A 13,466-nucleotide genomic window follows, 5' to 3' on the forward strand; every position below is an offset into this window, starting at 1 on the left:
ATGGTCAGGAATTGTCTTATCTTTCAGTTTTTCAGTATTTTGTTTAGCCAAAAAAAATCACAAAATCATCCTGAGATAATGCCCTTTTGCCGTGAAACATTTTTATCAGAATTAGCTGAGGGGAGATTGATAAGGCCATGTGTGTGTGATTTCAGTGATTAGAGGAACACTGTGTGTGTTAGGGAATCACTGGTGAAAAATTCGTTGCACAAATCTCAGCATGATGTATCGCCCCGTTTTTGATTCATTACTCCATTAAGTTTGTGAGTTTGAGCAACGTGTGCCATCAATTTCTTGTCCATCGCTCATCCAAGAGACACTTTTGCGCTGTCCAGGAAGCTATAATTTTTGCGCAATGTTGTCGTCTGTGAAGCAAGTTGCCCTTGTGGTGTGTGTGTGTCTCATGGGATTGACCAGGAGTGAACAGGAAATTAAGTATCGCCTCTTTGAGGCACCTCAGCCCATGAATACGAATCACAATAGTGCCTGGATGGTTGTGGCTATAATCTTCATCCTACTCTTCGCTCTAACCACCGGGCTCAACATCTATCTCTGCAATATGCGTCGGAAGCGTATGCAAGAGATCTATGATGCTCAGCATCAATACATGGCCAAGATGCGCCAACAGGAATATTTATCGCAGAGATCAGGGCTCGAAGGACGTCACTACATGTAGTCCAATCAAATCCAGAGTATTTTCTCAGCAACTCACCAGTGTGGAATGTTTCTTTGTGCAAAATCCAATAGGGATTATCGACAGAGAGTGATTATACATTAAGTCCATGTCATAAAGAGTGTCGTATTTTGTGTGTTGGGCGTTTTCTTAAGGCCCTTTGAGGTCGCAAAGTGTTAGAACCTAGCATGATAACACACCCTACAGGTCTCTTTTTATCTACGCATTATAAACGCACTATATAACAAGGTTTATGAAAGTCTGTATAAGAAAAGTTAAAAATAAAATTATAATTTACCAGAAATGGCTTTAATTGGGCTTATAAAATATAAAACAGGAGCAACATTGGTGTCAGACATGGAACATCAAAGGTTTCCATTAGTCACAATAAATGTTTTATTGTAAATTTTGTGGCTTTGTACTCTTCTTATCAATCAGTCATAACAATTTTATAGAGAGAATTTTATTAATTTAGAGAGAGCTTCCTTATGAGCAAGCAGACTTGTGACAAAAAACGAATAGTTTTATCGGTATTATCTTATAACGTCCGTTAGTGATTTTTCTTTTTAGTTGCTGAAATTATAATCCCTATCATCCTAGCTAGATTAAAATTTTTAGAGTTCAAAAAATAAAAAATTAATAAAATGGGGTTTTCTCAGGTTGATTACACTTACGATAAGAAAACCTTATGAAAATTTTAAATAATTTTGTTAATGTTAATCAGTTTGTATTATTGGGAAATATTACCTTAATAATTCAACACTAAAAAATATAGCATTTTTTCAAAACTTACATCAAATCCGATTTTACTAATGTAAGCATCTTATTCAAAATTTTGTTTTTATAAAAAATAAATTAAAATAAAATAATAAAGTAAACGCCGACCTTTTGAACTAGTTTAGTGAAAATAGAACTGCAGCTGCAGAATCATGGTAATATTTCAATGAGAAAGGAAAATCTTTCTCCTAAATATTTTGTTAGTATACATATACATGACTGTATGATGATTTTCGTGATGAAAAAATCCGCTGAGTCCATTATTAGACCGCGCAGGAGCGCCTTCGGAAGGCGCTCCTGCGCGCTCCTGCACGGGGAAGGCGGCCTTCCCCGCGATGTGGATGCTTCTTCAATGCTGCAGGAGTTTTTTGAGCAGAGGCGGTGGATTTTTTATTAGGTTTCATAAGAGTGAAAATGTCTTTTCCTCACATTCGATTGCTTGAACCGGTCGAGACTCGAACTCAAAACTTTGAGAGTCGAATTAGAGATCTCATCCGCTCAAGACGCAACGGTTTTGCCTATTGTGCCACTGAGATCCCCAAGTTCTCAAGTGTTCTCAATAGCTTCTACATAATCGATTTTTCTTTTCGAGCCAGGTACCAACACAAATTAAGTCGATTACAGAGAAGTACTTGAGAGAAGTTCCCGAAGGTCTCAAAATCTTATATACTAGAAACCAATTTTATTGGTTTTTCAGAATCTAATAGAACAATTTGCGCATAATAATTCAATCTTAAGTAATTTTCTTTTTAAATAATCTTGACTGATAAGAAATTATAGCAGTTAAGCCATATGGCTAAGCCTTAGGTCTGAAACCCGAATAAGGTTTAGACGCGTTTATACTATTACAATCGTATTGTATTCCGCATAATCTCAAAAAGCATTCACTTTTTACAATTTTAAAAATCTTAAATTGAGTGATAACTTCGCGGTATGCTCTAAGTCAAAACTTTGATTTTAAGCATTATAAATTGTTTGCACATTAATTGTATCAATTAAATAAAGTTGGTCAGGAGTCGAAAAAAACGTGCTCACGACTTCGAATATTCCGCATTTTTTTTTTACATTTTCTCATTATTTTTTTAAAGTTATTTCAGTCATAACCGACTTAAACCGATTTGTCTGAGATTTCAAGCCAAGGAATAAAGTAAAAGGTCTACCACTTACGGCTGTTTATAAAGACTGATCAGCGCGATTGACCGATCATGAAGACTGATCGGCACGATTAGATGATCATAAAGACAGATCGGCGTGATTTGCCACTTACATTTCACTTGCTCACCCGGCTTATCTGGGCCTTGTTTTAGGCCCCTTTAAATGCGTTCTTATTGACTTCATTCGCAAGAAAAATACTTTTGAAAGCTGCTTATCCTTTACTTACTTTACTTAGGTGGCTGCAGCGCCTGAAACGTCCCTTTAAGGGACCGATCCTCTCTCACTAGCCTTTCCTATTCCTATCCTGGCGACTCTCCGCCAGCTCCTTCTAACACCTTAGCACTCTCAGGTATTTAAGGAAATTCTCTACTACTTCCTAAGTTGGTTTATGGGGGGGTCTCCTAAATACCCAAATTCGCTACGTGCAAATATTTAGCTTCTAGTTTTGTTAATGAACGGATGGATGAACGGTCAGATGGACAAACAGCGAACTGATGAGAAATCCAAAAGATTCAAAATTCTACCAAAAAATGAGCCCTGTAAATATGATTCGAAATATAATTTAAAGTAGAAGGAGCGTTCTGCTCTTTGGTGGAGTCCTAACCAAACGAAACCATACCGAATCAAATGGTTTGTAAGTGAGCCAATTGTATCTTAATAAAATGTTGTCAAAAGTCTGTTGTTTTCTAATTTGACAAAGCTTCTCACATTTTACAAGCACAGAACAAAATCTTGTAAAATTGTTCATAAATGTTTGTGAATTCCGATTTAAGGTGATTACGAAAAGCTCGCAAATTGTATAACATAAGAAGTTCGTAAAAGTTAGTTGATACTTCTTTCACAAACATTTTTCGTAACATGATTGGACGAGCATTTTTCGTTCTTTTACAAACATTTGTTCGTACATTTTTCTCTACTCTGAAAAAATGTCTTGTCAAATTAACAAGAACAGTTTTTCAAAAGGATGTTCTTCCATTCAGACTATGGAAAAGTTTTATTAAACCGAAGGCTAACTGGATTTTGTTAAAAGTTTGTCAGCAGAAGAGTGTTTTTCCATGTAACATGTGAGAAAAAATTGTCAAACTGTTAAACAACATTCTTTTAACAAAATTTGAACAAAATCTTTTTGTCCGTTTCACAAGATATTTTTTTTTTCAGAGTAGAAAACTTGACGAAATGACGAAATCCTACACTGAGAAAAAAGAGGGTGCGCTTAACATTTTTTCCTCAGAAATTTAACACCTTTAACACTTTTTATGTGTAAAAATATATCAATATTTTTTAATGTTAATTTTACACCTTATTAAGGGTAAAATTAACATGAAAAAGGATACATTTAACCCCTAATACACCTAAAAAGGGTAATATTTACACCGATTTATAATACCGATCAATACTGCAGGGTAAAATTAACATTTCCGGAACGTTATTTTAACTTTTTCGGATTTCTCTCTCAAGTGTACGAACACTTTCCTGTGTGTTTACAAACATTTACGAACAATGTTTGTGGGAAAATATGAACTTTAACGAACTTTTTAGTGGGTGATACGATTTACGAGCATTTCGTAAGTCCCAATTAGAAATTCAGAAATTATTATTACAAACAATTTTATGAAATATAATTTTTTGTATGGAAGAATATCCTTTTGACAAACAAGAAAATCTAAAATATCTCTAGGAAAGAATTGGATATTATAGTTCTGTTCGTAGTTTTCTTGTTTGTTAAGATTATTAAGCTTTTATCCCTGATCTTTCCTTGCTTTTTTTTTTAATTCAATTCAAAAGTGTAAAAGCACATCAAAAAAAATATAAGAAAATTAGGAGTTTTCTGTGTGTATTGAACGTATGACGAATTGTAAAATTGTGTTGCATGCGATTAATTATAGAAAGGTGACTATCAGCAAAAATTTTCGATATCAAAATCAAATCAATCACATCTTTGAAACAAGCGAAGCATACAAAGTTAACTGATAGGGAAAATCCTTGTTGCGATAATTTCACTTTGCGCAAAGACAATTCTTGTCTGCTCGACTAAATCAGTGTTAAATTTGATTTCAATCAATACATTGGCCAAATATCTGCTGAGGAATTTTGTCATTGGATTGCTATCATTGAAGGAGATCTTTCTTGGGGAATTTGGTGTTTTTTAAGAAAAGGAGATAATGGGGATTGTGCTACGAATATTTATCTGTGCTGTGTTGATTGCAACAGTGAGGTGTGAATATCCATCTAAGGATGTGAGGGAGACTCAGATGGATGTACCTGATTGGCCACCAGGTACAGATGCTCCTGATATCCCTAATCCGGAGCAGGATGATTTGCCTGATTGGCCACCACCAACTGATTGGCCAGACACGGAAGCACCTCCTGATGCTGAGAATGTTGAGGAATCTTCAGCATGGATGGTCACAGCTATCGTCTTTATTGTTCTCTTTATAATTGCAGGTAATTTTCCAGTGTAAATGTCCTATTTTTATTTTGATTATCGCATTATGAATAAAATTATCTTTTTCAGTGGGACTTGCTATCTACATGTTCGTTACTCTTCCACCCCGATACAGCACCAATAAGACCTTTACTCTGCCCAGAGTTAACACACCAGCCCACTAAAAATAGCAGCATCTTCCACTTTTATCAACATTAAAAATAATACTTATAGTGATCGGTTTTTTTTTAGCAAATAAGGAATTTTATAGTGTATAACTCCCGCCAATTTTTAAATAAATTATTCCTCCTAACATTATGCTTTTCTTACATTTGAGAAGAAATTTTAGTCAGTCATCTTAGTCTAGATCTAGTGATTTCTTGGATCTTTCATCAATCATGAAGTATTTTTGGGGCTATTTATGATTGTTTGTTTTGTCCTATTGAAACTTCTTGCATTTTATCGGCATTTCAAGTGGCTTCTCACCCACCAATAAAGCAATCATTGACTTGATTATTTGTGCCATTAACTGTACGAGTCGCCAAGATATCGGGCCGGAGAATGTCTTCGATTCATTTGTGGAGACTTCTCAGTCAGTATTTTTGTGCCCGTGAAGAAATAAAGGTGCTGCTTGAGTATGCTGTCTTACGTGATAATACTTAATCTCTTGCTTGCTATCCCATGGGGATTTGTAGTGGCTCAGGAGGATCGACTATGTGAGATCCTTGAATTTAATGATCCGGTGGAATTTGAGGCCTGCGATGAATTTATCGATACGTTCTACGAAACTACATATGATGAAGAGGTTGATAGTCCGCCAAAACTAAGACCGGAATCTGTAGGACTTCTAGCAGCGACTGGAAGTGCCTGTGTGATGATAAATCATGAATTCACTTTAAGCGAGAATTCTGGCCTCTACATGCCTGTTTACTCCGAAAGAAATACCATAAGAGTTGATTTTGTCGATATTACCGATCATGACAGTTTTGGAGTTTTTCCTAGATCGGAAGATTCAGTTTGGTTTGTGGAAGATGTGTTAGAAAATATTGCACCAAGTGAGCAGATCGACTTACCTGCAAAGTTTAAGGTAAATATTATGTATTTTTACCATACGTATTTTAATATTTTTTGATCTAAATTGAACAACCGAATAACTTGATAACACACACACATATCAGAAATATAAGAAATCATCGATATTGCTTGTGGAAAAATCACTGAAAATAGCCAAATTTTCATTGGAATTCCTTGGCTGGCGTACTTATCTGTTGACTTTGTTAAAGTGGCAAAAAGATTACAATGTTGATAAAAAAAAATGAATCATCATAACTTTATTTGTGTTCAATGATATTTGGATAGTTTTACATTTTAGTTAAGAGGAAAAACCGGCTAGATTTAGGATCAAATTTATCTAAATGTTATCCTGTTGTTAATGTTTTATTAGGTAAAAATCACAGCAGAAAATCCTACAGGTGGAAAAATATACCTTGATTTTATTCAAATTTTTAACACGGAAGAACCAGATGATGAATGTAGTCCCAGAATACCATCTATGACTGAAACACCTCCAACTGAGACGGATAGTACAACAGAAGAACCAACGGATTCTACAACAGAAGAATCAACGGATTCTACAACAGAAGAATCAACGGATTCTACAACTGAGGAACCAACGGATTCTACAACAGAAGAATCAACGGACACTACAACAGAAGAACCAACGGACTCTACAACAGAAGAATCAACAGATTCTACAACAGAAGAACCAACGGATTCTACAACAGAAGAACCAACAGATTCTACAACAGAAGAATCAACAGATTCTACAACAGAGGAACCAACGGATTCTACAACAGAAGAACCAACGGATTCCACTCCAACAGAAGAAACTGAAGATCCTTCTACCGATTCAACTCCGTCAGAAGAAACAACACAAGAATCACAAACAACAACGCAAGCTCCAACGGAGCCAGAACCAGAAGAAATTGAGCCAGAATGGAAAGTTGTAGCTGCTGTTTTCATCTCGCTCTTCTGTGGTGCTTGTGTTGTGATCCTTCTTCTGATCTTCAAACCGTTCTTAATGAAACCTACACCAGCTTCAAGTGGACTTGTATCCAATGAGCATCCAATGTCACGAACAACTCTACCAAGGCTTCAAGTGGATGCCGAATCGGGAATTTCAGGAGTCAATCGTACAGCAGAAACAAGATGGCCTTAAGAGTCAATGGCCACTTTTTAGGTTACTTTACCAGACCTATACGATATTCCTGTGGATGTAGATATTGTGACTCAATATCCACTCAATAATATCAAGCTGAAAGAACATACTCCAAAAAATGATTTATCAACAATTTGTATTTATCAAAATTAACGTCTATCATGTTACAACGTTAAGCTTATGTCACTATTTTTTAATAAAAATTCTTGAAGAACAACACGTGAAGAAAATAATCTTTAGGGTGGGTTCAATTTACGCATCTTCCATATTGATAGGCAAAGTTGATTGGTATTGTATTTTTTTGTGTTGTAGAAATATTTCTCTTCCATCCAAAATATCAACAAGGTGTGTCTCTTGTTATTGTACCGATCGGGTATTTAATTTCCAATAGACAAAGCGAGAATAAAAAATATGGCGCCTTAACGATCATCAAATAAAGTAATTGTCGGTTAGCGTTTCAAAGGTCGTCCCTTTCCTTACTTTTCACACTTTGGAATGTGGTTTTAATTGTGGTCAGAGTGTTTAAGAACTTTCCTGGAATTGGGATATAAAAGACCGTGTAGAGAAATATAAGAGAATGAGTTCTCATATACTGAACACTCTTATCGGGTAAGACAAAAACCCATTGATAAAAAAATTGTTCTGCCCAGTAAATTTATACTGCTTCGATGCCGAAAGTAGCGTTCAATTAATCAGCAATTCTGTGGCGATAAAAGTGCGCCAGATGATAAAAATTGTGACGATCAGTGGCCAGTGGCATGGTTAAATGCATTCATTAACAATTGACCCAATTAAAAGAGATCTCTTTATGAAATATTCTGGTTAAAAATACTCCATTCAATCACGGTGATAATGGTGATAATCCTATAGAACAGATCCAATATTTTGTATTTACAAAAATGAGGTTTTAAAGGAAAAATCGCTTAATAGAATGAACCACAAATCATGCACATCAGAAAACTACTGAAAAAATGGGTCGGCTGTTTGTTAAACGAACTTTTTATTGTGAGTGAAACGGTAAGTGAGACTTGAGGTTTTTTGTCTTACAAAGTTTTTTTTTACTATATCAATTATTAGATATAATAATAAATCGTACTCAAGTTTTTGATATTGGTTCTTAGAACTTTACCACACTGAAAAAAAAAACGGGAGTGCGATTAACTTTTTTTCCTCATAACTTTGACACTTTTTAGGTGTAAAAATATATCAACATTTTTTAATGTTAGTTTTACACCTTTCTAAGGGTAAAATAACATGAAGGAAGGGTAACTTTCACCTCTAATACACCTAAAAAGGGTAATATTTACACCGATTTCGGATCAATACTGCAGGGTAAAATTGACATTTTCGGAATGTTATATATTTTAACTTTTTCGGATTTCTCTCAGTGCACTAACGACATACAGTGTGTACCATTATCATAAGGTCACTTTGCAAAACTCAATTTTTTTTCTATATTGGTTTTATTTAATGTTTTTCTGCAAAATACTTTGAACTGAATTATTTTACAACTGATTATTGTAATTTTTTGACATTGCAACGGCTCTCCCATTTCCATTGAAGAAATGCTGATTTTTTTTGATTTTTCAGTGTATCATAACCATAAGGTCACTTCTCAATAAGGACATTTTCTTCTATATATATTTTTATTTAATTTTTTTCCACAAAATACTTTGATTTGAACCTATTTATGATAATTTTTTGACAGCACAACATCTTTCATAATTTTTAATTGAGAGAATATATGAATTTTACACGTTTTTAATCGTATAACTGCGATAATGTCAATAAATTCTTTTGTAATATAATATTATTAAGCGAGACCATTTTTATGCAAATCTCTAAAATTAGTGATTACAGCGTTTTTATGAAGTATTTCAAGAGTGCGATTAGGCATACTATCTATTAGATTTTCGATGAACTTATCTTCAGGTTTGTTTCGGGCATCCAAAATTGTAGAATTTAACTCCATAACGTAAGTGTATTGGCAAATATGAGCGTAGATATGGCAAACAAGAATCCCCCAAATATTTTCAATTAGATTAAAGTCAAGAGTTCAAGAGGTCAGGTGGCCACGGCAAGATTTTGATATTGTGAGCTCGAATGCAATCTAAATCTTTTGTTCTCACATGTATCCGAGCATTGTGAGTGATTGAAAGTGTCTCGGATTAATACAAAACGGAGTGTTGCACGAGATAATTGGTTTTGGTAATGGCTAAATTTCCGATAAACCAGGTTATCGACAAACGATATAGACTGTAACCAGTAACCAGTTGTGACTGGGGTTACGTTCAAGATTTGACCTCTCTAGACTATATCCAAAGATTTCCAAAGCATATTAAAAAAAAAGAGAAGTTGTAGGAGCCGTTTTAGAAATAAATCAATATAGGGGAAAGTACTCTACCTTCGAACGTTGGCAGGGAGAGTACTTTCCTCTACATGGTTTTGGTGAGATTTTGGAGAGGGATGAAGGGAAAATGAAGGTTATAATAATAATCCTTGGGTAGACTCATGGGGGTTCCCTGAAGGTTACAAGTCGCTATCTTTTACGTTTGCGCTCTACAGCTGAGCTGGCGACAGCCGGACAGATGAACAAACGGACAGACGGACGAACAGACGGAAGTTCGTATCTCATACTGTTTGGCCTTTAGTTGGATTAAGTTTACGATAACAAAAAAGAATATTCAAGAAAGATAAGTCATTTATGGGTATATTGTCGATTCATTACCGATTGTGACCGATGCAATGCATCCAGGTTGGAAATTTCAAGACCTTTCCAAAAAATCCAAATTTAATCAAATCGGTTTAAAAGCCTACCCTCCGAAGTAGTTAAACTTTTTGATTAGTTGGAAAATAAGCGGATTTTATAACTGCTTTCTCTTTCAGTTCGAGCAGTAAAAAGGTTCGTTCATATAAGGTAAAGTACTCTGTAGTCGGCCGGTTTCTCAACTCGGCCAGTGCGACTATTTATTCAATTTACTTAGATTTGTTATAATATGGTCTTACCGATTTAACATTATAAGGTGTATTATATTATATATAACGTAAATCAGTGAAAATTTCATAGAAGTTGACTATAAAACGTTAAAAAATTGGTTAAATAATTCAACTGGCCGAGTTGAGAAACCGGCCGACTAGAGGGTATTTTACCTTAACATAGAACCCTAAATATCTCAAATCCTTATAACTTCGGCACAACTTTTAGATCAGGAAAATTTCATGTAATCAAAATCCACATCTCTTCCTTTCTCACATGCTTTGCATATGTCCATCTCATTCTTTCGCACTCTAAATTCGATTGAGCTAAATTGAATTTGTAGTGATGTTTAACAGAAGAAGAAGAGCGCGCGAGAACGAGATAGGCATATACAAAGAATGTGAGCAAGGAAGAGATTCGAATTTCGACTTCATGAATTTTTCCTGATCTAAAAGGTGTGCCAAGGTATCATAAATCAATTTTGAAAATTTTAAAATAGATTAAAATGTTCAATTTTGATTTAACATACAGTAAACTCTCGCTCAATCGGTTCTTTTTTGATCGGGCGCAAAATTTTGTTGACAAGTTTCACGATTGATTTTAAAGGAAATTTGTTGAAAATCGCTGTAGTTCCTTTTGTTTTATAGTGATTTGAACGCTTTTTGTGGAATTTACAATGATTTTGATGCTCAAATCACTCGATAATTTGGATGATATTTTGCCCCAGATGCCCGATTGAGGAAGAGTCTACTGTAAATTCTATGGAAAATAGAGTTCGTATCGCCCCAAAAGGGACCATTATTTTCTTCACATACGAATTTCTCCTTATTTTTCTCTACAAAATCTGTTTCTTATTTTAAGGATTTTAAGGTTCCAAGTCATGATTACATTTAATTTGATAGGAAACTTTATCTCAACATCAATTTTTTACGTATTTTGAGATCATCACTATTCTTTAGGGAATGTTTCATCGATGTTTCACACAATTTTCATCAATCAACATTCTCTTACGTATTTTCATTAAATTAGAAAGTTTCCTGACTTGCGATAAAGGCTATTTTTGTAATTTTTGATAATGAAAGATAGCGTACGTGTGAATAATTATTGATATTGATATGAATGTGAAATTGATTTATTTGGTAAATTTTCCTAGTAAAGTGGCTATATTTCTCGATCGATTTGGATTTTTTGCGTCACTAGAAGCCTTTCTTTTGTAATTGATGGACAATAAATCATTTACGAAATAATAGGAAATGGATCTGCTGGGAATTTTTTGTGTCATTGTTGAAGCAGGTCTGAAGGATTCATACATGTTGAGAAATCAGAGTTTTAATGAGTTCCAGAGACTAATCCCATGCCTTAGTCATACATCTACCGGCATTGCTATCGCAACTCGCAACCCCTGATTTCGCTAATCCCCATGTAGATAGAGACTCATCACTGGAAGTCTCATGTAGCTTTTAAGACGTAACTGCCTCGGGGGAAAATTTCAGTCTCGATTTTGTGCTGGAAAGGAAGAAGTGTACTCTGAAGTCTAGTCTGTTCTGCAAAGTCATGAAGTGTCTCGTGATAGTGATTATTCTGGTGTGTGGAAGTAAATTCTCAGGAGGAAGTGTTATAGGGAGGCATGAACAATTTGTAAATCCTGAATTATGGCCTTCTGAGATAAATAATCCAGATGGTGCAGTGATACCGGACTGGCCTCCTACAAGTGAAGCACCTCCTGGTGGGAATACAACTCAAAATCCCATCATACCAGATTGGCCGCCTACGAGTGATGCTCCTGGGACTCCTGCACCGCCTACAACTACAACAACTGGAGTTATTCCTGACTGGCCTCCTACAAGCGAGGCTCCAGGAACCACACCACCTCCTACAACAACAACAACTACAGGAATTATTCCGGACTGGCCACCAACTAGTGAAGCTCCAGGAACGCCTCCTCCAGGGACTACAACGACGACGACAACGACAACAACAACGACGACAACTACAACAACTACCCCAACGACAACTACGGGGATTATTCCAGACTGGCCGCCAACAAGTGAACCTCCTGGTTCTCCAACACCTCCGCCACAAACTACAACTCCCCCATTTCCTCCAACAACTACTGGTCTCTCCACAACTCCAACAACTCCTGCACCTCCAACAACAACGACAGTTTCAACGGATCCCACATCACCAACTTTCCCAGATCCTCTTCCTGACTCAACCACACAAATGACACTCACTCCACCAACCCAAGGTTCTCCCTTGCAATCCAAAACATAAAATTCCTGCACTTAGAAATTCCTTAAAAATATTTAATTGTATTTTTTTCATACAAATAAATTCCACTTAATTTAAGGTGGCAGTTGGTTTTTTTGAAATTTCATATTTTGTCTGTTCGATTTCTACTTTTCGATAGGAATATCGAAGGAATTGTCTTATCGAACTCCCATCCCGTCAAATCATTGCTCTACCTGCCGATTTTACTCGGAGGTTTTTTTGAATTTTAACGGTATATTCTAGTACATTCAGAGAAAATCTGCAGATTCTCGGCAGAATTTCTCCCTAGAAAATTTGCATAACCTCCATTACTTCACAAAAATATTGTTGATTTATGAAGAAACTGTAGAAGTTATAAAGAAAATTGTATGCTCTGCTTAACAAGCATTACCGAGTACACATTTTAGATAAGTAAAAAAACTGCGAGCAAAAATACTAATTTCTTAAAAATCGCCAATCGAATGATACAAAAACACGAAATTTTGGTCGACACTCTGTTTAAAGTTTTCACTTCACTTTTCTCTACTTGTAACACGGCGTCGCAGAATTCTTTATTTTATATAAACACCGTGATATCACTAAGAATAACTCTATAGAATTTTGCAAACTTCAGTGAAAAATTTTTCCATCTCTTCTGACACATCTTGTCTGGAAAGTCTGGAATGTAGAAAAAATCTACAGAATATCTACAGAAATTCATCAGAGATTCGTCATAAATCTGCCGAAATATTCTGACGAATTTTGTCCCAAGCCCAAATAAAATTCGTAAGAATATCTACAGAATTTATCTGCAGATATTCTGTAGAGGTGTAGATTTTCTCTACAGAAATCTTAAAGATATCTGCAGATATTATTTGACGGGATCTCAAGAGATTTGTTTCTGGTCAAAAAGCTGTATACTTGAGGAAAAAGTCCTCAAAATCCGTGAAAAACATAAGAAAATTTACAGAAAATGCACTGATTCTGTAGA

General features: G+C 35.3%; 3 protein-coding genes across 3 annotated transcripts; all 3 read left to right on the forward strand.

The window, feature by feature from the left end:
* Window positions 1-4,643: 4,643 nt before the first annotated feature.
* On the forward strand, window positions 4,644-5,343 carry LOC129809709 (uncharacterized). Its single transcript, XM_055859743.1, has 2 exons — window positions 4,644-5,050; window positions 5,121-5,343. Exons 1-2 carry the CDS (start codon window positions 4,768-4,770, stop codon window positions 5,213-5,215), a joined length of 378 nt encoding a protein of 125 aa, XP_055715718.1. The 5' UTR covers window positions 4,644-4,767; the 3' UTR covers window positions 5,216-5,343.
* A 208-nt stretch (window positions 5,344-5,551) lies between these two features.
* Window positions 5,552-7,465, forward strand: LOC129809710 (location of vulva defective 1-like). The gene is made up of 2 exons (XM_055859744.1): window positions 5,552-6,117; window positions 6,475-7,465. The coding sequence occupies exons 1-2, from the start codon at window positions 5,668-5,670 to the stop codon at window positions 7,246-7,248; spliced, it is 1,224 nt and encodes a 407-aa protein (XP_055715719.1). The 5' UTR covers window positions 5,552-5,667; the 3' UTR covers window positions 7,249-7,465.
* A 4,257-nt stretch (window positions 7,466-11,722) lies between these two features.
* On the forward strand, window positions 11,723-12,597 carry LOC129809711 (uncharacterized). Its single transcript, XM_055859745.1, has one exon. It carries the CDS (start codon window positions 11,780-11,782, stop codon window positions 12,497-12,499), a length of 720 nt encoding a protein of 239 aa, XP_055715720.1. The 5' UTR covers window positions 11,723-11,779; the 3' UTR covers window positions 12,500-12,597.
* The last annotated feature ends 869 nt before the right edge of the window (window positions 12,598-13,466 follow it).

Source organism: Phlebotomus papatasi, chromosome 1 (genome assembly GCF_024763615.1).
Source record: "Phlebotomus papatasi isolate M1 chromosome 1, Ppap_2.1, whole genome shotgun sequence".
NCBI classification, from domain to species: Eukaryota; Metazoa; Arthropoda; class Insecta; order Diptera; family Psychodidae; genus Phlebotomus; species Phlebotomus papatasi.